This window comes from Drosophila elegans, unplaced genomic scaffold (assembly GCF_018152505.1).
Source record: "Drosophila elegans isolate 14027-0461.03 unplaced genomic scaffold, ASM1815250v1 contig_149, whole genome shotgun sequence".
In the NCBI taxonomy this organism is placed as follows: domain Eukaryota; kingdom Metazoa; phylum Arthropoda; class Insecta; order Diptera; family Drosophilidae; genus Drosophila; species Drosophila elegans.
The window spans coordinates 6905718-6931261 of record NW_024545513.1 but is presented as its reverse complement, the minus strand read 5'-3'; the positions used below and the strand labels follow the sequence as shown (position 1 = coordinate 6931261).

The window sequence follows — 25544 nt, the reverse complement described above, 5'->3', positions numbered from 1 at the left end:
AAATACCCTGAAATTTCATGATTAAAAAAAGGTTAAATATTTCCCATGCAATATTTAATGTTCGAATTAATGTATGACCTTAATATATATTATATTCGCATATTTTTAAAATGTATTACCCAAGAATATTTTTGAGAATTCGTTAGTCCTTAAAAAAATGATGGTAGTAAATGAAAAGTAGTTAGATAATTTATAACTTTAAAAATAGTTTAACAAAAGATTTTGGCAAACAGATTTGTCATTTGTTATAATATTGTAATGATAATTTGTTCACCTACTAGATCTACCTAATATCTATGCTCCTAAACTCACCTTTTCTAGGACTTTTAACTTTTAAAAGTTGTTTTGCAAGTTGCCGACTATAAGCTTTTTGAATAAGCTTTGAAAAACTTGAAAGCGAGTTTTCCCTTAGAAGTTAAATATGTAAAACTCACGCATGCAAATATTGCAGCTAATAAATTTTAAAAAAATTTGTAAAAACGTATAAGTATAATTAAATTGTTACAAATGTTAAGTTATTTATTGTTAATAAAGATTTAAAAATTAATTTGTACTTATTAGTATTTTTATTTAATTGTTTTTATAGTTTATAGTTTTAGCTTAAATAACATTTTTTTTTAATAAATCTTCAAGCAACTTTGTTTTAACGGTTTTAATCCTGGCAAAACTTTGTGGAAGAGCTTTCGCGTGTGGAAAAGTGGAAATTCGAAAATCTGCTGCATTCCGCTGCGGTGGTTGCGTCGCTCCGAAGCCAGTTTGGCCCACTTTCCACCGCGTGTCCACGTTCTGCGTTTACACACTTCCACCGGCAAAAAAAAAAACACACACGAAGGAGGCAAGGGGCAGCGATTGTTGCGCCTGCCCGCCACTGACCTTCAAAGCTGCGCCGCAAAAGCTTTTTCGACATCGAACATAGAACGGTGCGAAAAGAAAGGCAAGGTGAAAGCATCTCTCTTTCGACGTCGACGTCGGCGTCGATGTCGATGTGGGCAGCGACGTCTACGTCGGCGGCTGCAGTCGGTTTTGGCTTTTTGGGATTCGGAAAATAGCGACTCGACTTCGGATTTTCGGAAACGAATCGGTTGGCGATATTCGGGCGTTGCGATTCTGGGTTCCGTTCCGCACATTATGGTCTCCAGCTAGTCGTTGGGTATACGGCGCGATGTACAGAGCCGCGACACGCGACACGCAACCACCAACAGCAGCAGCAGCAGCAGTAGCCGCAGCAGCAGCAGCAGCAAAAGTTGTGGCAGCAACACCAGCAGCAGCACTTGCAACAGCAGCAACAACAACAGCAACACTTGCAGCAGCAGCAACACTAGCAACAGCCACATCAGCCGGAAGACCAAACGACCATTGAGCCGCCCTTTTTAAGCCGTGTTAGTAGACCGTCGTCGTCGTCGTCGTTGAATTCGTCGCCAAAAGTCCGCTAAAACCGTCGCAGCCTCCTACGAATTCTTCTATTTTTTTCACATTTTTTTCCAGTGCTCGCGACGCGAAACAAAAATTTTTAATCTAAAAAAAAAATCTATACAAAAAAAATCTCTTTCTAACTTCATCTCACCTAGAAGAAGCTTTAAACACCCAGCATAACTTTGAGGTAGGTGTTTAGCCCTCGATCATAATGTTCGCATTTCCTCTGCTTTTATTAATATTTAAATAGCCATCAAATGGTTGTGACGTAAATACTAAACTGATTTTGTTTTTTTTTTTTGGTATTTTTTTTTTTTTTTTGCTGTTTCAAATCTTTCTATTTATTTTGAACGTCGCGACGCATCGTTAAAAACGATTTTCATATTCATAACATTGCAGGTCGGCTGTAATACATAATTTGAATTTTTCCTCTGATATTTTGTTCGTACAAAATCTAGAACTTTAATGGTTCTCACATGTGTGATGTGCGATGTTTTTGGCGATCCATTGAGCAGGAATATATTTTCCCTTTTTGCGCACTGCCATTGGAAATGTCCTTGAACATTTTTCGCTGCACATGTGTGCGTGTGTGGCTGAGCATCAGTCAAGTGGGCCTGGTTTTTCCTCAACGGACCACAGTACAAGCCGTAAAAATGTTAATGAAACCCCAAAGTGTAAAAGACAACAACAAATAGTGAGAGATGCAAGAAAGTCGCGTTAAAGAAATTCGAAATGGTAAAAGAAGCCAGGGGGAAAGTTCAAACTTTGAGACCATCCCCCAAATCTCCAGTCCCTTGCAATTTTTGTGGGCGGCTGCAGTACCGCCCCCTCACCCCGCTAAATTCCCAACCCAACCCTACTTTTTAGATACACAGTTAACAATGGGAACAATTTTACTGACTTCATTTATAAACGGAAGATAAGTTATTTCTATCTACTAAACTAAAACTAATTTATTATAGCATTTAATCAGAGAGAGAGCTAATTATAAATTTTGATGTTTTCTGAGAATTTTTATTATTTGCTGATTGCTGGTTTCTAACAGGAAATAATTAAAAATTATGCATACTTTGGTATGAATTATCACATTCAAAATTAATAATATAAAGTGTGTTAGCCTTTAGGGTTTTTAAACTTAAAAATATTAACATTTAAAGTTGAAAAATATGGCAAACTAGGTTCCATTTTTGGCTCTCTGTACTTTACGGCAACTTTGTGCCATTAGCGAAGTAAAACGAACTGAAATGAAATGAAATAAAACTACAAAAGACAAAGTCAAGTCGGGGAGCATTTTGGGCCGCAGGCTGCCGGAGCACAGGAATTCACTTAAATTGCGAAGAATGCGAATTTGGTTAAAGACCCAGCGAAAGAGATGACTATAGCTGGAGGAAAAAAGACAGGAGAGCCCCCCCTACACTCTCCGTTGAATTTGCAAAATTTTGCACTTCCCGTCAGGGGTGGCGTTATAAAAAGGGGTCGGAAAGGGGGTTGGGTGGGGGGTATGGAAGGCCAGGTGAGAGGGAATCGGAAAAGTGGCCAAAAAAGTAGGCGGGGCAGTGCTGACAGCATCGCAGGCCCTCGAGGGAACAAGGCGGATTCTTTATCAAAATGTATGACAAGTTTAAAAAGCCTTGCGGAGAACATCAACAAAATGAAGGTGGACGGGTGGAAAACGAGGGGGCTCGAAACGGTGGTCGGTAAGCCAATATGCGAAAGGATAAAAAGATAAAGTAATATAACGCCGAGGTACCTGCCGTTTTAAGCTTTAAGCCAAATAAATCAGACTGGCGAAAGTTGGGTTAAATTGGGCCAAGGAGTCATATATCATCAGGCTCTGGCACAAAAGAGTAGAGCTAAAACTTTTTAAGATTGCGCAAATTCTTCTGTTTTCTTCTCATCTTTTCCTACCTAAATTACCTTTTTTTTGTTAACACAGGTTTTAGCTATGGTCTAGGAAAGTATGATTAAAACTTGGCACATATGTGAAGGTTTAATTAAAAATGCTTATGAAGTTAGTTTTGGATAATAGGTAAGACTTATAACCATTTTCAGCAGCTATACACAAGTTTTTTTCATTCAGAAAAACATTTAGTTTTTCGTTTTGTTGTTGATGTATAAATAAAGTCGTTAGTATTATACTAAATTTGTGTAGCCTCTTAGGACGATAAGTGCACTTGATTAGTGCCAGATAATGTTTGATTACTGCATTAAGTACGTGACCTCATTAGGGCAACTGCACTAGGTCGATAGCCCACTTTAAAGTCCTGAAACGCACTGTACGCGGTGGAAGAAGGCCTGCAAACTAGGTTTATTTGGCCAACCTCAATCCCATCGGCAGTTTGTGCAAACACTTCATCCATCACCCACACACATACATACACAGATACACAAATACACACACACACACTGGCACACCCACAACCACACGCACAGCCAACGACGACCATAATTTGTTGCAAATTTATTGAAAAGCCATAAAAGAATTTCCGTTTCCTTTTGCTTTCCGCTTTTCCACGATTGCAGGCGGAAAAACCGACACGAATGCGAATCACACCCCAACTAATACCGCGCCAAATGAGCTGGAAATGTCCAAGTGGCCGGTGGCGATGGTGATGGTGATACTGATGGTGATGTTGGATGGGCCATCAAGGGACCAGCACCAGCAGCAGAAGCAGAAGCAGAAACAGCAGCAGCGACAACGGTGGCAAAGCCAAATAAGCCAAATTAACGAGATCCCGGCCAGAAGCAGGCACATCTCATTCGCATCCGAGAAAGAACAATGCCCTGAAAGAAAGCCATTCAAATCGCCTAAGTAATCGGCAAATAATCGAATAGTCGCTTTTCGTTTTCTCGGCATCGGTTTCGGATTCGGTTTCGGATTCGGATTCGGAATTTCGCGAGTGCTTCAACTACCACTTCCGTTTCCGCCTTCGTCCTTGGTGTATGTGTGTTTTTAGTGTTTTTAGTGTTTTTGGGTGTGAGCATTTGGCCAGTTATATCTATCTTCATATTTTTTTTTTGTTTTTTTTTTTTAACCCACTGTCAAAGATCTGGGCCGCTCGAAAAGTTTTTTGAATAACTAACTAAAGAATACAGACAGAGGATGCGAATCAAATCGGATAAATGAGCACTGAGAGTTGCGGTCGAGGGCAGTTCCAGGACCACTTTCGCTGGCCTACACTGTGCATCGCGAGTGGGACTCGAATCGCAGCCATTCTCGCTCTTCCCCATCCTCTGTCCCTCGCTCTCAGCATTATCAAGGCCAACTACGGATATTAATAGTTCTTAATGCATAATTATCAAAGCAATCTACGATTCAAGTAATAATACAATACATATTCGAAACATAATAACTACCGGCTCAGCCAGCACACGGAAAAGCAATAAGGTGAGTTGATTTAAATGATAACAATTTTATAGAATAGCTTTTATATTGTATTGCGCACTCTATACAATTTTCCTTTAGATAAACATAGAAAATAGAAATGATCAAAATTTAAGGATTTATCCTAAGCGGATACCGATCCCTTTGGCATCCTTCTTCTGTGACACATAATTGCGAAAAATAATTCAATTTGCTTGCATTTTATGGGCCCAAAAGCAAATCATTGACAATAATCAACAAGGGGATGGATGGCGGAAAATGGGAATAGCTCGGCTTGGCTAGGGGCCAACCTGCCGCCAGTTGAATGGTGGATAGTGGATGGACCAGCGGTTGTCCTCCAGCCACCCACAGCCCAATTTTTTCATGCCATGCATGGTGAATGTTGAATGGAAGCAACAGCCTCGGCTGGCTCGTAAATGTGGATGATGCTGCTGATGGTCGGGTGGGGACTCAGCCGGAGAACTACGGACTAAGGACTACGGGCTACGGGCTACGGACCTCGTTTGCGGCGAAGTCTCCTTCCAGGGACCGTGGCCCAGCTAAAGTGCTCATAAACATTTTGTGTCCAGTTTAGCCCGCTTTCCCAAAAGAAATATATGGAAATATTGCATGTTTCGCTACACTGAGTGTAAAGTAGTCCTAAAATAGGAAGGCTTGTCCTTCAAAAATATCACTTGGACATAAAATTAGTCTTCTCAATGATCTTGAAATAAATAAATGAACAACATTTTGAAGTAGAAGATTTTTAAGGCTATCTTGGTTATTAAATTAGCTTGCTAAATAATTAATTCGACAATTTGGATAACATTTTACTCAGTGTAGCAGCCGCTCATAGTTTATGGCCTCCTCTTTGTATGCAAATATTTTGGGACCCCTACATTTTGTTTGCTTCATTCCGCGAAGAAACCAAAAACTGCAACAGAAGCTTTGAAAATTTGTGTAGGCTTTTCTAAAAAAAAGATAAAAAGCCAAACTATAACCCAAAAAAAAACACAAACAAAAGAAACCAACAAAAATATGCGTACGCTCCAGAACAGCCAAGGTCGTTCCACTTGCCACCCCCCACCTTACTTCCCCTCAAACTCCCGCCACCGCCTCCCATGCGCACTTTCTTCATATTATTATTCGCTGTTGCTTTGCGCGTGCCATTCGTTTTGCGAAATTGCTGTATTTAATTTGGCCAGCTTCTTGTGTCCATCGCCCTCTCGCTCGCACGCCCTCTCAGCAACGCGAGCAGGATGAAGGGGAGGATGAAGAGGAGAGGAGCGGTCCCGTTTGCGCAATTTTACGACTCACCAGAGGCATACGGCTCCTCTTTTTCATCCTCCCACTCTCCACTTCTCACTCCAAAACCTCATCTCTCCACTTCACTTGCTTGTTTTATGTACACTTAAATTTTTTTTTCTTAAAAGTTTTTGTATTTTTACGAATTTGGAAACGAATTGTCATGCGTTACAGAGAATATTTTTCATAAAGTTAATTTAAGTATGATTTAGTTTTTATATAAATTATGTATTTAAATGATTTAAATTAATGTTGTTCTCAATTTTAAACTTACTGTGGGGTACAATTTTTTCGAAGTGCATCGGGCTAAAACTCTTGTTGTTGTTTGTTTTTGCGTTTTGGGTTGTTTTTCCTTCTTGCTCCCTTTGCCTATGCAGCTCCACATAATTTAAGCCGCCGACTGCTTCTTTTTCGTTTGCTTGTTTTTCCTTTATATTATTTTTATATGCTCCAATTCGAATAGAAAATTTGCAGATGGTGTCCAAAGTTGGTTTTCAGTCGCATTACTGGACTGGCCTTAGCTGCTTTGCAAGTCTGATTTCCAGCAATTTTATGCACTTATCGATTGCATGGCTTTAACCGGTTGGTGGAATTTATAAGTATTTTTCTTAATTGGCCATTATTTTTATTACATTTATGCATTCATTTAACATTTCAACATTTAGCACTGGTAACACTTTTTACCTTACAGTTAAACTTAAGCTGGCAACACTGCGGTCAACGGTAAACGCAATTGCATTCTCTCTATTGTTTGGCGAATGAGCTAGCGTGTCAAATAAAACAGATTTGCCTGTTGCTGCGTCATTTGTTGTTGCCGTTTCGCCTTTTTTTGGCTTTTCGTTTTTCCAAAAATAAAGTGCGTTTTGGGATCAGTGCGACAGACGACAAATCCACGGCTGCCCGCCAAGACTTCTAAATTTATGTAAGTTTTATTTTCGTTTTATGGCCGTTGTGTTGTTGCTATTGCATTTCGCATGTGCCGCTTGGTTGCGTTTTTTTTTTATTCCTATTTTTATCTTGACACACTCACATATTCACGTGTGCCTTTGCTATTTTGCATATTCGCTGCGCTTGTATTTTGGTCCTCCTCCCCTTCAAATCAATGAGATTGCCCGGAAAATTGGGTCGAAGGGATATATATTGGGCCAATATTTGGGTTTTGTGTGACCGCACACGTAGGAACAAAAACAACAGCGTGGCTTCATTAAAATTGCTCATTTCACTTTTATTGTGGACAAAAATTCGCGAATTTCGCTGGTAGAATTGCAAATTACAGGGGGGGGGGTTGGTCAATTTATTTTGCGGTTTTTAAACTGTGGCATCGTTGCATATTTAAAGTTCCCAGCTGTGGTCTTATTTTATGTGCTCTTGTGTGCCCCGTTGAGTTGGATGTGGAAACGCAGTGAATGAAATTGGGGGAAATCAAATTAAAGCACGTGCATGAAACATAAATGGAAATACGGTAGAACATACATATGTATGTATGTATGTATGTATGTATATACCTAACTCCGTTACGTTTTTATTTGTTTGTGTGGTCGGTAGAGATGATAAAGTGTCTGAATTTCAGTTTCAGACTATTTATACGACATATGTACATATGTATGTATGTATGTTCTTTTTGTTATCCACTTCGCTGGATTACTTTTCATAGAAAGTAGCAATCAATAATGATTTTGAATATAACATTTACCAGCTTCTTGAAATTATATAGATTTGAAATCGACCCATAATGATTTTAAATATTTTGTGAAAATTTTCCAAATAGCTTATATAGGAGCTAATTTGTCTATTAAAATATTCGAATATTTTTAAAAGTGGTATACAAGGGTAACGAAAAATATATATTGTAAGGTCAAACAGTTCTTGGAGAGGACAACTATTAATTCAAGCGAAACTAGAAGCAATCTGGCTCTTTCTGCCGCTCTAACAAATTGGCAAAACGAAATGAAATCAATTGGAAATGAGCCTAGAGGCGATCAAAAGTGGACGCTTCTGTTTCTAGCATGTGTTTTATAGGCCCACGCAAAGACACACACAAACGCACATGAGATATAGACAGTGGGACAGACATGCGATAAATCGCCGTTGATATTTATAGAGGAGTTTAGTTCAACGACACACCCAGCGAATCAAGAACAACAAAATGCGGGGCGAAAAGCGAAGCAAAATAAAAACTAAAACAAAACACGAATCACAAAAACCAGGCTAAGCTGCAGATGACCTTGCGATACCCTTCCATGTTGGCTGAGATCTTGGCCATTGGAATCGATTAATTTATGGACAAGCTCATGGCCCACTTCCCTCGATAACGCATGTACTCTGGCGAAGGGAACAAATAGCGAAGGACAGAGCACAGACTTGATACCAAGACATACGTACACAGCGAGAAATATCCGTTGATCATTAAATTCATAAAATAGGGTACACAAATTTATTGAAATAGTTTAAGTGCTCCGTTCAAATTGATCATTATTTTTAATGATATACAAAACTTAAAGCCTTGTATGTAATTTTTTAAAATCATATTAGGTACCTAACAGATTTAAGATTTAAATTTTTTTTTATGTTGCAACAAAATAGATAACAATTTTCATCTTTTTTAATGGTTGATATTTGTATTAAGGATTTTCTTCAGTTAATTAAGATGATTTTATAACTGTTTTATGTTCTATGATTGTTGGCCAATATACGTAGTATTTTTTCGCAGTGTGCACGCAACTTTGGCCCTGTCATCATCGGGCAATATTCAAGACATTTTATAGTACGCGCGTGTCCATCGATAAGCAGCAGCCCTGCCCGCCCTTGTTACTCCTTGATTTTTCCTAATTTTTTTTTTTTGCTGTCCTTTGGCATTGAAAATGTCGTAAAACGCCAGAGCGAGAAGCGACATCAACATTGTAAATCGTTAACAAATTGAAAACCAAACAAAATATTCGCCAACTTTTGGCCGTCGAGTTGGCTTTTGGCGAACAACTATAACTTTTACCATATCTTGTTGGCAAGTATTTTTGCCTGTCGTTTGAAGTCTGCACTTGATTTCAAAATGCATTCAAGGACAACTGAAGTCTGAAACACAAGAAGGTAAATTTATTAAGATGGAAAGAAATTATAATAAATTTTCTTTTACTGTCGTTAAAATAATTGGTTTGGTTAATATCGAGATATTAATTGTTAACATACATCTTTAACGACTTTCTTAAAAGCATAATAAAAAATGTGAAATTATTTTGTATATACTTACAATACTTAAAATTCAGTTTTTATTATTATATATTTTATGATATGTGTTTCTTTAGATACCCAAAAACGATAATTAATATAACTATCAGTATGGCATCAAAGAAAACACATTTAATAGCTTTAACTTTCGCTTTTTCCCCTTCGCTGTTCATTCATTTTAATTTCAGTTTCGTTCGATTTTAAATAGTTTATTTTTAGTGTTTACGGTGACAAGCGTTGGAAAACGGCGCAATACATTTTCCGATGATAATTTGCCAAATCGAAAGACCCATGGGCTTTTCCCGATTTTCACGCACAATCGATAAATCCACGAAATGGCGATTTCAACAGGTGGAAAAGCCGCGAATTTGAGGGAGTTGCTAGGCTGTGGAAGTGCTAGAAAACGCCACTAAGTAAAAACCCGAATAAAATGGCCGCTAATCAAAAGCTGCACGAATATTGTGAAACGTTGCGGCAGTTGGGTGGCAGTTGGGTGGGTTTTAGGTTTACGAATTTCTGTTTTCGATTGGTATATGCCTGCAACAATAACTAATCAAAAACTGGGTGACGATGGCCGGCGGTAAAATGTGGGGGTGGAGTGTTTAGGGCTCAGGTTTAGGTTTAGCTTTGGGCTTAGGTTTACGGATTGTAAACTTGGTCCTTGCACACGCACACAAATGCATGTGCAACATGGCAGCAGCTGCAGACATTCAGCACTTTGTTGCTGCCATTGCTGCTGCCGCTAGAATTCATTTTAAATTGAGAAAAATCGCAGCTACACTGGCACGAAATCACGAAAAGTTTTAATTATTTTCTAACAGGCGAACACACACGCAGCAAGGGAGGGGCGAAAGGAAAAAAAGGGCACAGAAAAGCCAGTGAGCGGAAGAGGAGAAAAGCAGCTCGAGGCATTTCAGTTTTATACAGCAGTTTGTCACGTGCCCTTAAATCTACAATTTTCGAAAGAAGCCAAACAGAGTTGGTAACCATAATTGGTATTGAAAAGAAAAGACCATGTGGTTAACGAAAAACCATTGCTAAGTTCAAACAGGTCATCTTATAGCCATATGTGTATACACAATTTGTTAAATTATTATACTAATTTTTTTTATAGAGAATTGGGAGTTTTAAGGCAACACACAAAATCGAGATTTTAATTAGTTAAATAGTAACAATGCTATGGATATATCTTAGATTAAATAAAAATGTCATTTATTGAAAAACAACAGCTTAATTTTAAAATTTTAATTTTATTCTGATGGTTCAACAAACCATTTTTTGTATTTAAAATTTTTTAATTTTTACTAGTTTCTAGCTACTAGTATGTTTTAAGGAACATCAACGTTTTGATGAATAATTTTTTTTGTTTATCTTTGTCTTAAACCTTTCCCTTAAACGTCGAGTTCTTTGCTTTTCCAGCTGATATTAAAAATGCAACTGAATTTGCAATTAAATGAAGTTGTAAATCAATCGGGAGTGGTTTGGCACTTGACCTGGAATGGTTATACCCTGCAATGCTATGATGGGTATTTCTGTAGAATTTCGGCACGTCTTGGGCGCAGAGGAGATCCAAGAAATGGTCCTGCAAAATCGTGTCCTACTGTGTGGGTGAAAGAGAAGGCGGGGAGGGGAGGTGAGGGATATTAAATACGTTAAATAACCTATATACATGCACGTAGCCGCACACACTCACACATTCCCACGGCAATTTGTGGTCATTTCCTTTTTCATCAGCTGGGGCAATAATTCCTCGTCCTCATCCACGTCCTTTTCTCTCCCCCCCACTCTCGCTGCCTCTTTCTTTCTATGTCTATCTCTATCTCTCTTGTGGGCTGTTTTCTTTGGTTCGCTTTGTTTACCGTTAGCTCTCTGCAATTGCGGTACGTGCAGATGCCCGTCTTGTCTACGTGTGTGGGAACGAGAGGGTCAGCAAAAAAAAAGAGAGATAAACAAACGAAGAGTGAGAAAGAGATATAGAAGCCAGCCTTGCATAAATATTTTGTAGCTCGCTTTTCGACAAATATTTTTCCGACAAAGAAAACGAAAAAAGGAAAGCATTCTTGCTTTCAACCATACTCTTAAATTAATTCTGGAAACGACTGGAGAGCCCCCATGAAATATTGATGCCGTGCACAAGTGCTTAAGATATAGTCGATACAGTCGCCCGAACCCCAAAGAGCATCTGTCACGTTCGAACCAAATTGAAAACTAGTTTAAAATGCTCACAAAACTTAGCAAAACATGTGCTTGAACTTAATTTCAGCAAGGAACCTTTTCATAGATATTTAATTTCTGTAGTCTACATATGTTCTGATATATATGTAAGCTAGAAATGTGCTAAAAAATGATTAATAACAATAACTATATTTGAAAGCAATTACCATTATCTCAATTGAGCAATGGCAACAGTAGGTATGAGTGATATACTTTATGGCCAATGCTTAAAAATTACTCATACGCAACGTAGACCAATTGGAACTTAGAACTATTATTTTTTTAAGTATAAAACAAATATATTAAAGGTACCAATCACTCAAATCAATAATTTATAGTAGTCATGTTTAAATATAGCTTAGTTCGAAAAACAACGGTGCGTATGAGTAATAAACTTTGAAGGCAATGCGTTTGACCCTAAAACGCATTTTATCCAACAAATTGCTCATATTATGAGCTGGTAAAAATACTTCTCGTGCCAGGTTGCGATATAGTAAAAAATTGTTATTTAAGTGGGAATATCTGCAACTTATTCAATCTCGCAACCGTTGATTAAAGCGCAAAACCGAACTGAATTCAAATGAAATACATAAATTTTGGAATGCAATTTGGTAGCTCATGCGGAATAATGCTCTTAGGACACCGCATATGCATCTCAATTGCCGTCTCGCTCTGTTCGCATACGTGTTTGTGTGATTCTCATGGGTGTGTGTGCTTGTGTGTGTGCGTGCGAGGACATGTGGTTGCATGCATGTGCAAGAACCAAAATGAATGACAAACATTCGAGCGAGCGAGAGGGGACATGTCTCTGGGCCATTTGCATAAATATTGCCTCTGCCGCTGCCATTTGCTATCTCGCTTGCACACACTTGTCGCGCTGCGTGCGGCGGCCGCTAGGTGGCGTTGTAATCAACTGTGTCAAAATGCCAGCGCAGAAAGTCAAAAGTCGTCGCTGTCAAGTGAAGAAAAGGGCAGAAAAGGGCCGAAAGACGAGTGGTGTGGTGTGGTATGGTGTAGTGTTGGGAGCGGAGGGGGGATAGAATGGGAAAGGACTCGAGTAAGTCAAATTTTAAACACACCAAAACACACACATAGATATCAAGACACACCTGCCCAGCATCAGAGACGTTGTATATTGAGGTTAAAACGAAACGAAACCAAAGGAGGCAAAAAATGGGAAACAAGACAGGCAGAAACGAAAACGAAAAAAAAAACACGACTGTCAACTTGACAAGCACGTAGGTGACTCGCTCCCTCTTCCTCTTATCCCCTCGATGAAAGGTAGACAAGATGTGTAAAGCGCTATCTCCGTCTCACTCTATCATTTGTCATTTGTCATTTTTCCTTTTTTTTAGTCATGTCTCGCGTTTTTTGTTGCTGTAATTGACACTTAAACTCGAAATTTGACGCAAATTGCTGAAATACAATGAGAAAACATGGGGTCCTTAAAAATAATGGAAGCAACTAGATAGTTACCCTAGTTAATACAGTTAAGAGTCTTAAAATCTTTCTTAAATGTTTCATCTTGTATTTTTTCACAATAATTAAAACAATAAAATTTAATTTTAATGTAAATGAATCTGCTCAAAGGACATACTTTTTATATTCAAAAGAACGATACTTATAAAATGAAGATAGACATAGAATTACTGACACCATAGACCCAAGGATTGTTGAATTTTTAAAAGGAAGGGTTAAGTTTTTGTTTGTATAAAATTGGAGGAGTTCCTTTTTCTATGCAACCATTTTAACCCAGCAGTTGAGAGTGTCTTGCAACTGTAGTCAAGGCAGAAGGAGCAGAAGCAGCGACATTTCAAGTGTCGCATGCGGAAGTCTCTGCCGCAGCCTCGGTCGCGTCTCTGTCGAGGCTTAAAGCCTGCTTGCGTCATAGCCGCGCTGCTTGACAATGCCTCCCTGTCACTCAAACCACACAGGTGCACTGAGGATTATAATTATAACTAAAGTACTAGAAAAGGACGTTTTTTCTAGGTATTTTGAGTTCATTTAGCTTAAAATTACAAGAATTGGTTACAGAGAACAGTTGGTTACTTTAGTAAACTGCCACAAAATGCTGTATGTTTTTAAAATCACATATGAAGGTGGCTCAAACATAGAAATTGGTCTTACGCCACTTGCTTTTTAGAATTTCATGCTCATTTCATGGGCCCATCTCTAGAGGTTTAAAGCCACTTAAAAAGAGTCTTAAAGTATGCCGTTAAAGGTATTTTTCATTGGTAACTGTCCTGTGGCACATTTTGGCCCAAAATGTACCTGCATGCATTTATGTGGTACTCTTGATTCTTTTTTCAAATTTATAATACTTAAAATTAAGGATTGTTACCTTATTTTAAAGTATAAATTGACATTATTGAGGTAATGTTTCAGTGCACATACTCGTACTTACCGTGTGCACACACTCGCTCGCTCGCCACCTGTACATAATGAATTGTAATTTGAACAGACGCGGAGCTCTGAATGCGTGCTTCTGTGTGTGTGTGTGTTGGCTCTCTCCCTTTCTCCGTGTGTGTGTGTGTGCATGTGCGAGTCGGCTATTAACTTAAATTACGTAGCATACTTTTGTGAGCCGCCTGCGGATTTAACGGCATGTCCTCGTATGTGTGCTACAAAAGCAACGCATTAAAGTCGCACATACATGCATGCTCTAAGTTGTTAAGATTGTGCAGGAAAAGCAAAAAAAAAAAACCAACAAAAAAGAAAAAAACGCCAGATTTATTGTTGATGCCAGGTAACAAGAATTTTAGTGCCAGCTTGATTAAAGCACAAACATTTTTAACGCACACACACACACATACATGCTGGGGACATTTGCATAGTTATGCTTGTCACTTAACACATGTAATATGCCAGGAAAATGGATTTGACTTGGCAAAAGTCTGCCATTAAAATAAATATAACCCAAAAATGGTCGTGACATTTCACTGATAATTCGCCTAAATGTGGAAAATATTTAATTTATGCAAAAATCTGTTTAGACTAGCCAAACAAATGTTTACAGTCAAAATTAGTGTAGCCAATGGAAATATATGTGGGAATGTATACACAATTTTGGCTGGTATCCGACAGGTGTATGTGTGGTTAAGGGGAAACGGAGAACGGAAAACGGGTACCGGCAGAGGTGTCAAAACCGGAAACGGAAACAGAGATCACACTCGCCTTCCGACCACCGACGGCAGCCCCAAAAATAAAAATCAAAAGCTGCCACATCGGCGGTAATTCATGTGCGATTAGTCCAAAGGACCTGCAGGGGCGTAGCTGGAAACTGGGCTTAAAACTGGGTGTGGTTTTGTGTCCTTGTTGGTGCACAACAAACTGAAAAACAAACCGCAATTGCAGCGCAAATCTGTCAATGGGTAAACGCTCAAGGGAAAGTGTAAGGCATCAACATAGGTAACAGGGTATTTACTTTACTTTACAAGCTTAAAATGTTTTTATTTTAAATGCAGAAAATGTTGAACACATATGTAATCTATCAATAATAAGTAAAGCCGTACAAAAGCTCTTTTTATTTAATTGTTGAATATAATTGTTAAAATATACTTAAGCAAATATATTATTTTAAGTCATTAAATATATTTATTATAATTTTAAGAGTATTCGGAAATTCCACATCCGAAACTTTGACTCATTATCCCTCCTTAAAGCCCAGTTCACATTCAATTCAATTTGGGAAAGACAAATACTTTTTAATTATTTATTTATGCATATGGAAAATGGCGGTGGAGGCGGACTTGCTCATTAACAAAACAAACGATGGCTGAAAAGGGGCGGGGGCGGGGTGGTACGGGCTGGAGGCATTTCAGTTGACGCAGTTGTCAGACAGCTTGGCGCCAATTGCGCTGTGCGACCTTCACTGGCGGCCACAATGTGCGGGAAGTTAACCCCCAGCCTCCAAAAAGAGGAAAAAACAACAAAAGCACCCACCACACGCAAGCTGCGTATACGCAGCGTGGTCGCTTTTATCCTTATTTGTAATACCCTTTACTTGTAGAGTTTCTTGTTATTGGAAAAAAGCATGCAAACACCTTTTTCTCACTTTATTTTTTGGCAGTGATACGAATAGAAATTATTTTCTGTTTAATAAAGTATATATATTGCCTTAAAAATCCATTAACAGATTCAGTATTTTTAATTTTTTGCTAAAAATAAGCTGATAGAATAAAGGATAAAGATTTGTTTTTATTTCGATCTAATAATTAAGTATTCGTGTTCCTCCAAATCGTAGGCAACAATTTGTGAAATAGTAGGGTACTTTATGGTTGGATTGCTCGTCCTTCTCAGTTTTCCCCTACTCATCCAGCTGCTTAACCGCTTCTTCCTTTTTCGCCTCGGGCCAAAAATGGAATGACGGGCAAAGTGAAAAAATGGCAAGAGGCCCAAGCGAGCATTAAGGGATAAGCTCGCTGTGAATATGTTAATTGTGCCGCCTTTGTACGGGAGTGTGTGTATAAGACGGGATTGGGCGGACTAATGGGTGGCGCATATATAGAGTCAGTATGGGGGAGTCCATGGGGGAGAAACCAAACAAACTGCTGACAGTGGAAATGTATTATAATTGGAGAGGGAGACAATTTCGTTAGAGATTGATGATGCCTTTGTGGCAAAACGCTATTCCTAAGTGGATAAAAAGCTGAATTATCGATATGGCTCTGCATTATGTATCTTATGCATAGAATATTTGACAAAACATTAAATCTTATATGCTGGGAAAAGCTTTTGTATGCCAACATTAACAAAGTTGGGTAAAAGGAAACTAATGTCTATTAAACCATTTAAAAATGCACTCAAAAGTATGATTTATTTTCATTTCTCGTTTTGTAATCTTATTTTTATTAAAGATTTTGATGATTTATCGATATAGTATTGATTTCTGTATTATCAACACAAATTTAGCGGTCGAATCTTGGCTATATGGTCCCTGGGAAAGGGTCCGATGTTTCTCCAGACTATTATGTACTATTATGTTTAAAATTATAATTAATTAAGTTAGGTTACCAAAATATTTCTTTCTCTTTTTTTTAAATATCAACATAAACTGAGCGGTCGAATGGCCATCAAAATCTTGGCTATATTGTCCCTGAGTACTGGATTCATGGTCCGCTGTTTCTCCAGACTTCCTGGCTGCGCATGGGCTTGCGACAACTGATACAGATCGGCGTAGTACTCCATTCCGGCAATGCCCACGGCATTGAAACTGGCCGACACCTCCGTGCAGTCGATGATCGAGGTCTTGAGCGGGGTGACCAGCAAGGTGGAGTAGTACGGCACCTTCTTGCCCTCGATTAGTTCACGAACGAGCAGGACGGCAGTTCGGGAGCCGGCCAAAAGGTTCCAACGCGACCAACTGAAATTGTGGGACTGGGCCAAAGTGGACAAGCACGCATAGCAGTGCATTTCCATCACGTAGTTCTTCTCGCAGGATCCCTCCGTGTAGCAAAAGGCATCCTCGTCCGGAAAAATATCCACTGCGGACAGGATCAGAGTGGCCTTGAGTTCCGCCAGCGATAAGGTCTTCCCAATCATATCGGTAATGCCCTGAGTGCTGCCACCCTGAAAATTGTTGACTGTATAGCCCGATTCGGTGATTGTCATATCCAAACTGATCAGCGAGGCCGTAAAACTAAAGATAATGGTGCCGGGACTAGGAAATTGCAGAGTTAACATTGGCATTCTTTCATTATAAACGTACCAACTTTTTCATATCTGGCCGTAGGTCCCAAGTTTGATAGGGCATATTGCTGTATTTATTCAAAGCGAATCCAAAAATACCTGTATTCGGTAGGTTTGAGGTTTATTTAGGTTTTCGATTTTGTGCTGTGATTTTCTTACCCAATCTTCCCGTTCGAAATTGAATGGAGAGCTTGTCCTCATTAAACTTGGTGTCATGAACATCGCGAGTGCTCCATTTGCCCTGAGTTATGGCTGCCGCATTACTCATTTTCTGTTTGCTATATATTGAGGTTTAAAAATATATAATATAAATAAATAATATGGAAGAATTTTTATGCAGATTCTACCCCAAAAAAAAATTGTCATAGAAACTAAACTATTGAACTTTAAACTATTCTGTATGCAAAATTTCTCATTAGATTGAGTAATAAATTAATGCCACGAAAGTATCAAAATAAAACTTATGTGGCTTACAAAAAATGACTTAGATTACAGTTTTTGACTCTTCGGTATAGAAATGACACTAAAATAAATAGGGGTTATATTATTAAGTATTGAATTAATACTTGTACTTTAAAATTGTCTGTAGTTTATTTTCAAGTCACACTTTTTACTTAATTTTCCGAATCCCCCCATTTATTAAGTATTCATAGATCTGTGATTACCTTTCGCTGTCATCCTTCTTTAAGTATTATTTAAATGTATATATATTAAATATATATTTATAACATACAAGTAGAACCCAGATCCATCGATCTGCGATTACCTTTCGCTGTCACTGTTGTCACTTTTACTGGGGGGACCCAGCAGGTCGTGCAGCGTATTTCCCGCCGTGGAGGCTCCTCCTTCGAGGAGCTCCACCAGGCTGTCCACATCATCGTCGTCGTCCTCGCTGCTGTCCATGCTATTGGAGCGTTTGGCCGTGGCCTCCGGTTCGGGTTCCGGCGGGAGCTGTGAGTCCCGGACAAAGGAGATACCCGTATAGTAGGCGAATGCGGCAGCTGCTGCGGCGGGTTGCAGCACATCCACTAGCTCCTGACTGAGTGGCTGCAAATTCTCCGCCAGATCCTCATCGTTTTCCACTTCTCTAGGATCTTTCTCGGCTAGGAGTAAACAAAAATAGAATACCTCACAGAAATATCTATTGAACTAAGACAATAATGGAACATTAAAAACAAATTGCCTAGAATTAGTAATTTATGTTATATCTGAGGTTTCTTTCAATTTAGTTATAAGTAAAATATTCTTTTGACTTTAGGTGTTAAGTTTTCCAAAATTAAGGATAAATTCTATTCCTTAAGTGTCATTTTAGGTCAAAGTACCTTAAAATTCAGGAAATTTTTGTACTTTGTAGAACTTTTTTTCTTTTGGGTGAAAGCATAAGTTATTTAAAGAGTACCACGTTTTTTTTCTAGTGTAGTTTTAGGCAGACATATCTTACCCGGCTCACTCGCCCGCGAGCCAGTCGGCGAAAGCTGCTCGGATATCTGCTGGATGAGCTCCTCCTGCTGATCCCTGGGCAGCTGCAGTCGCCACAGTCGATCCATGTCCTCGATTAGCTGGGAGAATAGGTAGCCCTGGAGGTGGGCCGGTGGTCCAGATCGTGGAGCCAGCTGCCGGAACTTGAGAAGCTTGTCGAAGCACAGGGGCGGAAACATCTCGGCCGGCTCCTCGGTGTCCAGAAACTCAGCTCCCAGACCCGTTTTGTTGGACCGCAGCTTCTGAAGCTCCTTGGGTATCGCCAGTTGATCGTCTGTTTGTTCCTTGCCCTGGTGACCCAATCGGATGTGGGTTTGTCGAGCCAGAAACATCACTTTCCGGTGTCGCAGACCCGTGGACATGATCGGCGTCGATTGTTCCAGGCGAACGCAGAATCCCTGGGGCAAACGCGGCACCACAAAGTCCTTGACCAGGCCATACAAATCCACATCGCTGGGAATGGCCCGCAGATCGAAATCGTTGATTTCCCGGAGTACCTGCTGCCGGGATTCTCCGGGAATGTCCGATTTCTGGGAACGCATACGCGCCGGACAGCGGGGTGAACTCTTCAGGGGACTGGGTTGAGCGTGTGTGGAGAGGGGTGTGGCCTCGGTGGGCGTGGCCGTTGTTTCAGCCGCCGTTCCCGTCACCGCACCCGTGGCATCCGCCTCCGCATCGGCCTCCATGGGTGGTTTCTTCGACTCCGGCTTCATGCCATCGGCCAGTTCCATTTCCAGGGTCTCCACATTCGTTTCCCAGCGACAGGCCACTGGCGGCTCGAACCAAATCACCGAGTCCGGTAATCTATTATGGTTATTTTTATTCACTAAACTATATATCTTGAGGCGTGACTGTTCTTACTGCAGAGTGACCAATGCCAGTTTGTCCAGCGCCGCCTCAATCCATCGCATTTCAGCCTCAATCTCCTCGGGCAATCGTCGCACTCCGGGCAAAACTGGAGGTGGTGGCTTGTAGGTCTGGTAGTACTCCTTGTGCACCAAACTGTTGGCCGAAGTGACTGGAAGTAGTCAATGAGACCGAAAAACCGACTATTTTGTTAAGCTCATGATCCTAACCATTTACTGTTTTTGTTTTTGTAAATTGGCCAAAACTATAACTTGGAGCTAAGGCTTTTTCAAAATTTATACCGATGGTGAATTATTATTTGATACTCAACTGGTGCGAATGAAGGATCTTGCGTTTAGCTGCTTGTCCTGCTGCGGAGTTTCGAGGAAGTCGATGCAGTAGACGCCGCCAATGATGCGGTACTTGCGCAGATTCACGTCCGTCTCCAGCATGCCGTAGGCCTCCGGTCCGATGGCCCGTCGATGGGCCTTGCTCAGCTCGTCCTCGTACTCGGCATACAGCTTGTCCACGTCGTAGGTGCGCTCCCTCGGAGGCTGCGAGCTGGCCGAGTGCTGGTCCTGGGTGAGCTGCTCCAGCTCCGACAGGGGAATCTCCCGGCCGCACTCGTCGAGCATCGCCTGCAGGATCTCCTTGCGCTTGCGCCACTCCCGCTTCGTCTGCCGCAGGATATCTGCATCGAATAAAGACTGTATTTTATGCTTTATATGGGACTTTTTAATTTCTGTTTTAAAAATTTACAAAAATATTAAACTATAGGAAATATTTTATGCCAGTTATGTGATTAATTACTATATTTTACAACAATTTACATTTAAATTAAAAAAGTCAAACCATTTAAATCACATTTTATTATCATTTAACAAGTAATACTTTATTATCATAGAAAAAAGTAATACTCAAATAATTACATATATTACTAGGTTGTGAAATAAAGGAAGAAGTTGCTTACTTAGAGACGTCTTTATAAGTTGATTTTTTAAACAAATATAACTTACTAGCATTTGCAGATCGTGCATGTTTCAAGCAAAAACTGCTGCAATAGTCACTAAAGTGATCATAATTTAATCTGAGACCCCGCAGAGCTGAGCTCTGCAAATAAACCGTGGGCGGCAGTGAGATTTGCATTTCGATGGTGGGAAAGTCGATCTCATTGTGCGCAGACTGCTCGCCAATGCGGGCTTTTGGATTGAGGGCTCTGGGAAATAGGTTTCAAACATATAGGTAGATAGATAAATAGATAGATGAATATATAATTAAATAAATAGATATATAGAAAATACTTTATGGGCTTACATTTGAGCATCTTTGGAGAAGGTCCAGACGAAACTCTGAAACACATCCGAGGTGTAGATGTGTTTGGACACACCTGGCCTATCGATTCTGCATAAAAGTTTAAAAGAAGTCACCAACTTTATTTATTCATTGAATTTATATAAGTTTATATACTATTTTCAGTCTTATCATAAAAATTAAAATATAATTGAAGATGCTATTAAAAGCAGTTTTAGTAATCTTTTTGTTGTCTCTGGCCTTAAAAAGGTACTTAATACATATTTTCTGAGGCTTTTGAATTTAAAAGATTTATTCAAAGATTACGGAAACACTTACTCCATATCCCTTTCAATGTGCGACATGGTCTTGTAGGTGAACTCATCCAGATGTTGCCTAAGGAACACCCGCATCTCAGTCTTTAGCTTCACCAGATCGGCGGCAATAAGGGGTGATTTTTGCTTGAACGGCAGCATTTCGTCCAGCTCATTGAGGATCTGCCATGTACATAGATATTTGGAATAGTTTATTAAAAGGAGAGAGTGAAACCTACCCCCAGAACCTCCTGAATCCTCCGGGAGTAGACATCGCCCAGTCGACCCTGTTGTTGGCGCAGCGAAATCCTGGTCAGATCCGGCACCTGGGCATCCTGGGTCAGCAGGGTGCGCTCGTTGGTGCGCAGCAGCCAGTTGCGGGACTCCAGATGCCGCCGAGCTATGTCCGTGTGCCACTGGTGGATGTACTTGCGCAGGTCACTCGGACTGGCCGCATTCGGCAGGCCGTTGCAACGCATGAACTTCTCCCAGTCCCGCTCGTGCCGCTCCCCATCCTTGATGGCCTCGATGGCCGTGCGCACGGCGTCGAAGAAGAGCATGCTGTCCTTCAGCTGCGACCGCCGCAGCCGGTTCTCGGCCACCTCCTGCTGCTGCCGGTGCTTCGCCTGCTCCATCTCCAGCTTCTTGCGCTGACGCGCCTCCTCCAGCTTCTTGAGTCTGGAAGGAATTGAGGTTTTCGATAGTGGAAGCAAAGCATTCAGAAGTTGTTGCCTAAGAGTCAAATCTTTAAAGAACGAACTAAAAAAATTATATGTCCCCAAGCAAAAGCAATTTATTTATTTATTTTTTAAAAAATCTGTAAGTCTCTTAAAAAAAATGTATGCCAAAAAGTATTGCTTTTCGAGAACAAAAACTTTGAAAATTATATTTTAAAAGTTTGATAAGAAGCTTAATAGCTTTAAAACAAGCTACAAAAAAAATCTCAAAATTTAACAGTTCTGTGCCTTTTTTCCAAAAGACTTATTGTAAATCCTACTTGTTTATAGAGTTATAAAGTTGAAATAAAAATGTGTATTGGTATGAATTTTTGGGACTTACTTCTCCTTTTCCATTTCAATCCGCATGAGCTCGGCCTGCTCGGCCTCCAGACGGGCCTTCTCCTTCTTCGAGAGCTTCTTTTTCGGCGGCTGTTGTTCATGAAATTTGCATCATCATTATCATCATCATGGTCATAATTAATATGGTAATTAGCATTTTGAAGGGGGCTAAGCTGAGCGTTTGACCCGTGGCTTTCTTACCATCTTATCCCGTTCAGTTCACCCGTCTAAATTAAGACTTCGCCACGTTGCTATTGATCCAACATGACTCCTGGCAACCGGAGCTCGGAGCTCGGTGTTTGTGTTTTTGTTGTTGTTTCTGTTTTGTTAGCTACCCGGGCAACTTTGGTGGCCGGTAAGCAATCCTTTCTGGCCACGCCATAATTTGCCTAATTAAATATTCAATGGGAGCTTAGCTCCGTTGGCCAAAAATGTTTACCGAAAATCCCCCGTCAGGTTGCGCGTGGCAGGAAACTATTCGTTGGGGGGAACAAAAATGCCAGGTGACACGGTTGATTCCCCCAGGAAACAAGGATTGGATGAGATTGGATTGGATAGAAAGGGGTTTGGGGATTCCGCATCCTGAGATGAGAAGACAGCGATGCTTCGGGGACTTTGGGGAGTTGCAAAAGCTTCGTCTAGAAAGTCACCGGAGCGAATTTCGATAAATCGGTTGTGTCATATTAAATACGAAATCGGGGTATTTTTGATTAATAAGCTATTAGTAATTTATAAGCGAATGTCGTAAGGATATAAGTAATAACAATTAATCAATGCCGCAGGCAGTAATAAATGCAATAAAATAATTAAAATAATCTCAATGACACTATCGATGCCAACGGAAATTGAATATCCACCAGAGAGGCCAATTAAATATCTTACTTTGGCTGCCAATAATTTGGAGCACTTTTTTGATTTCCCACGACAGGGCTGTCCATTATTACCGAGTTAATTGCCGCAAGCATTACTCCGTTTTCGAATTGAACTTTGCACAACTTTCCATCGCCCTCGTCCTCTCATTTAATGTTTTTTTTTTTTTTTTTCTACCAAAGTTTTCCCCATGCGAGTCCTTGTCTTGAATTTCCGTTGGGGTGAAAATCAGGGGGTTTTTCCTTCTATTTTTTAAACGTTTTTCGCCCCTGTCCCCCAGGTGTCAAGGTGACAACGTCGCTTAATTACCAGCCTATTTAAATTTCAGCCCAGGCAGCTCGAGTTCCTTCTGGTTTCCTGGCTAATTGCAGCCCACCATTGGCTTATCAAATTAATAGCAGGTGCAGGGCCAAGGATGGGTTTTAAACGAGCACCAAGTCCAGGGCACTCAATCATTGGGCTCTCATACCCTTACCAAAAGGGTTATTTAGCGGTGTTCAATTAAAGAAATTAAGATTCCTGAGAAATTGCTTAAGGACTTTTGGTGAAGGGATAAATCATACAATAGTATTGAAGATGATTATTGTCCATAGATTGATTATAATAATAATATTAATAAACTGATCCAATCCAATCCATTAGTACTAGAAATTTATTTAGAATGATGCCTTAAAAATTCTCTTCATTTTTTTTTTTTTTATTAATAAACAAACGAATGTTGATGATTATAAGACATCAACTATAAATACTTTTTTTGTCCTAGCATACGCAAGAGATTTGTATTTAAATAAATTCTTTTATTTATTTTATACTTAACTGGGATAAACTTATTGAAATGATTTCTGAAAAACCCTTATCACAGGACATTAAAACCCCTCCATTCAAGTTGAACTACACTAAGTGCTCTTTCTGTCTACTCTTTTCCTTCATTTCTGCTCAATTTTCTGTGTCCTTTCTTTCGTTTCACTCTGTCTTTCTATTTATATTTCTAGTTTTATATATACTTAATTTTTTTCTTCACCTTCGTAGTTATTTATTGCAGCTCCCCCGTGAGAGCATTGGGCAGCCAGAGGACATGGCTTGTAATCCCGTCCCTCGGCGGCTGCGGCTTCGGCTTCGGCCACTCGAACCCATCCTCCGGCTTGACTAGGTGCTGGTGCTTATAATGCGATATAATTTTTGTGTAAATAATACAGATTGTGGGGCCACTGCGGTTGGCATGACAATATATACTTATAGAAGACTCCGGGGGTAATTAGTTTAAATTGGTTGGCAACTTGCAGTGGCCAAGTGGAAAATGGAAAAAGGCAGATGGCAAATGGTGAATGGCGAATGGCAAATGGTGAATGGCGAATGGCGAATGGCAAATGGAAAATGTGAAATGTCAAATGGCGGGTGGAATGGTGTTATGGTGGGATTCATGGCAGTTGCACAATACAAATTTATCATACGCACCGTTGACGTTGACAGATCGTCGAGCTGAAGGGCTGCAAGTTGCCACAGGCGACAGGCGACAAACTGCAACAAAAGCGATAAAAAAAAAATGAAACAAGGAGAGGGCCTTAGAATCCTCAGCTCCATCCTTCATCTCCATCTCCATCGCCATCACAATCAGCATCTGGGTGCATCCTTTCCATCTCGTGGCTCTGAATCCTGAATGCGGCACGCTCGAGTGAACTTTGCAATCTGACAAAATTTTTGAATGGCGAACGTTTAAATGCTCCGTGTTTTTGAGTCGCACAGAAGCTGGAAATGAAACTGCACTTCATGCGGAAGCTGCACTCCGAGTTGCCTTTGTTCAACTCCATTTTCTTCTTCGTTTTCTTCTTTTTCTCGGGCGTGAAAGGAATTCTTGAATACGAAATTGTTTTGCAAGCTGCATCACAGTTGCAAATTAGGTTTAAGTCAAATGTTCTTGTTCGTAATTCACTTTCATAGCAAGTCAAGGAATTTAAAAACGAATTTATTACAATTTATTTATTTACCTTTGCTTTTGTATACTGTATTCAAATGTATTCAGTACTTAATAAATATTTAATCAGGACCGTTTGGATAATTACTGATTTTGACTAGGTTATAATGCAATAAATTCATTTACAAAATTTTTCATATTTTGTCTGAGTGAATTTATACTAAGAATCAGCAAAAAAGAAAGGAATTTTTAAACGTTTATGAAAGTAACTATGCCAAAAGTTCTCCAGAGTTCAGTTTAAAATGGTAATGTTGCGCAAAAAATATATAAAATATATAAATATATAATACTAGTTTCTTTCAATTTAACTTGTTATTTGTGTCAGTTAAAATAATAAATCCATTCAGTGAGTAACTCACAACTGGATACTCGATTCTTGCGCTCTTGGCTGTCGATTTTATAATTATGTATTCTGTGGCTATAACTGGTGTCCAGCTGGGCGGGAATGAGCTTGGTAACGACCCAGTCAGACATCCTTGGTGGCTGGAAATGGTGGAGAAAGTGAAGAG

The 25544-nt window shown here is 39.8% G+C and overlaps 2 protein-coding genes across 3 annotated transcripts in view; one reads left to right on the top strand and one right to left on the bottom strand.

Annotated features, from left to right (window-relative positions):
* The first annotated feature begins 4536 nt into the window (after positions 1 to 4536).
* The window catches only part of LOC108142282 (potassium voltage-gated channel protein Shaker), a 143807-nt gene continuing 122799 nt past the window's right edge, over positions 4537 to 25544 (top strand). For both annotated transcript variants that reach the window (XM_017266020.2, XM_017266022.2), the window contains exon 1: positions 4537 to 4801. The gene's annotated coding sequence lies outside the window, so the exon portion shown is untranslated. The remainder of the gene's footprint in view (positions 4802 to 25544) is intronic.
* Positions 16438 to 22429, bottom strand: LOC108142167 (axonemal 84 kDa protein). Its single transcript, XM_017265851.2, has 13 exons — positions 22395 to 22429; positions 22195 to 22283; positions 21375 to 21813; positions 21161 to 21318; positions 20846 to 20932; positions 20548 to 20747; positions 19863 to 20222; positions 19547 to 19703; positions 18648 to 19489; positions 17973 to 18309; positions 17366 to 17484; positions 17230 to 17305; positions 16438 to 17177 (listed from the first exon to the last, which is right to left on the bottom strand). The coding sequence occupies exons 1-13, from the start codon at positions 22395 to 22397 to the stop codon at positions 16562 to 16564; spliced, it is 3483 nt and encodes a 1160-aa protein (XP_017121340.2). The 5' UTR covers positions 22398 to 22429; the 3' UTR covers positions 16438 to 16561.

What these genes read in the sequence shown, in the direction of transcription:
- LOC108142167 (XM_017265851.2), bottom strand. An exon ending in TTCTCCAAAGATGCTCAAAT is followed by an intron (nt 20,748 to 20,845) that starts GTAAGCCCATAA and finishes CCTATTTCCCAG; the next exon opens with AGCCCTCAATCCAAAAGCCC. An exon ending in AAGATCCTTCATTCGCACCA is followed by an intron (nt 19,704 to 19,862) that starts GTTGAGTATCAA and finishes GACTACTTCCAG; the next exon opens with TCACTTCGGCCAACAGTTTG.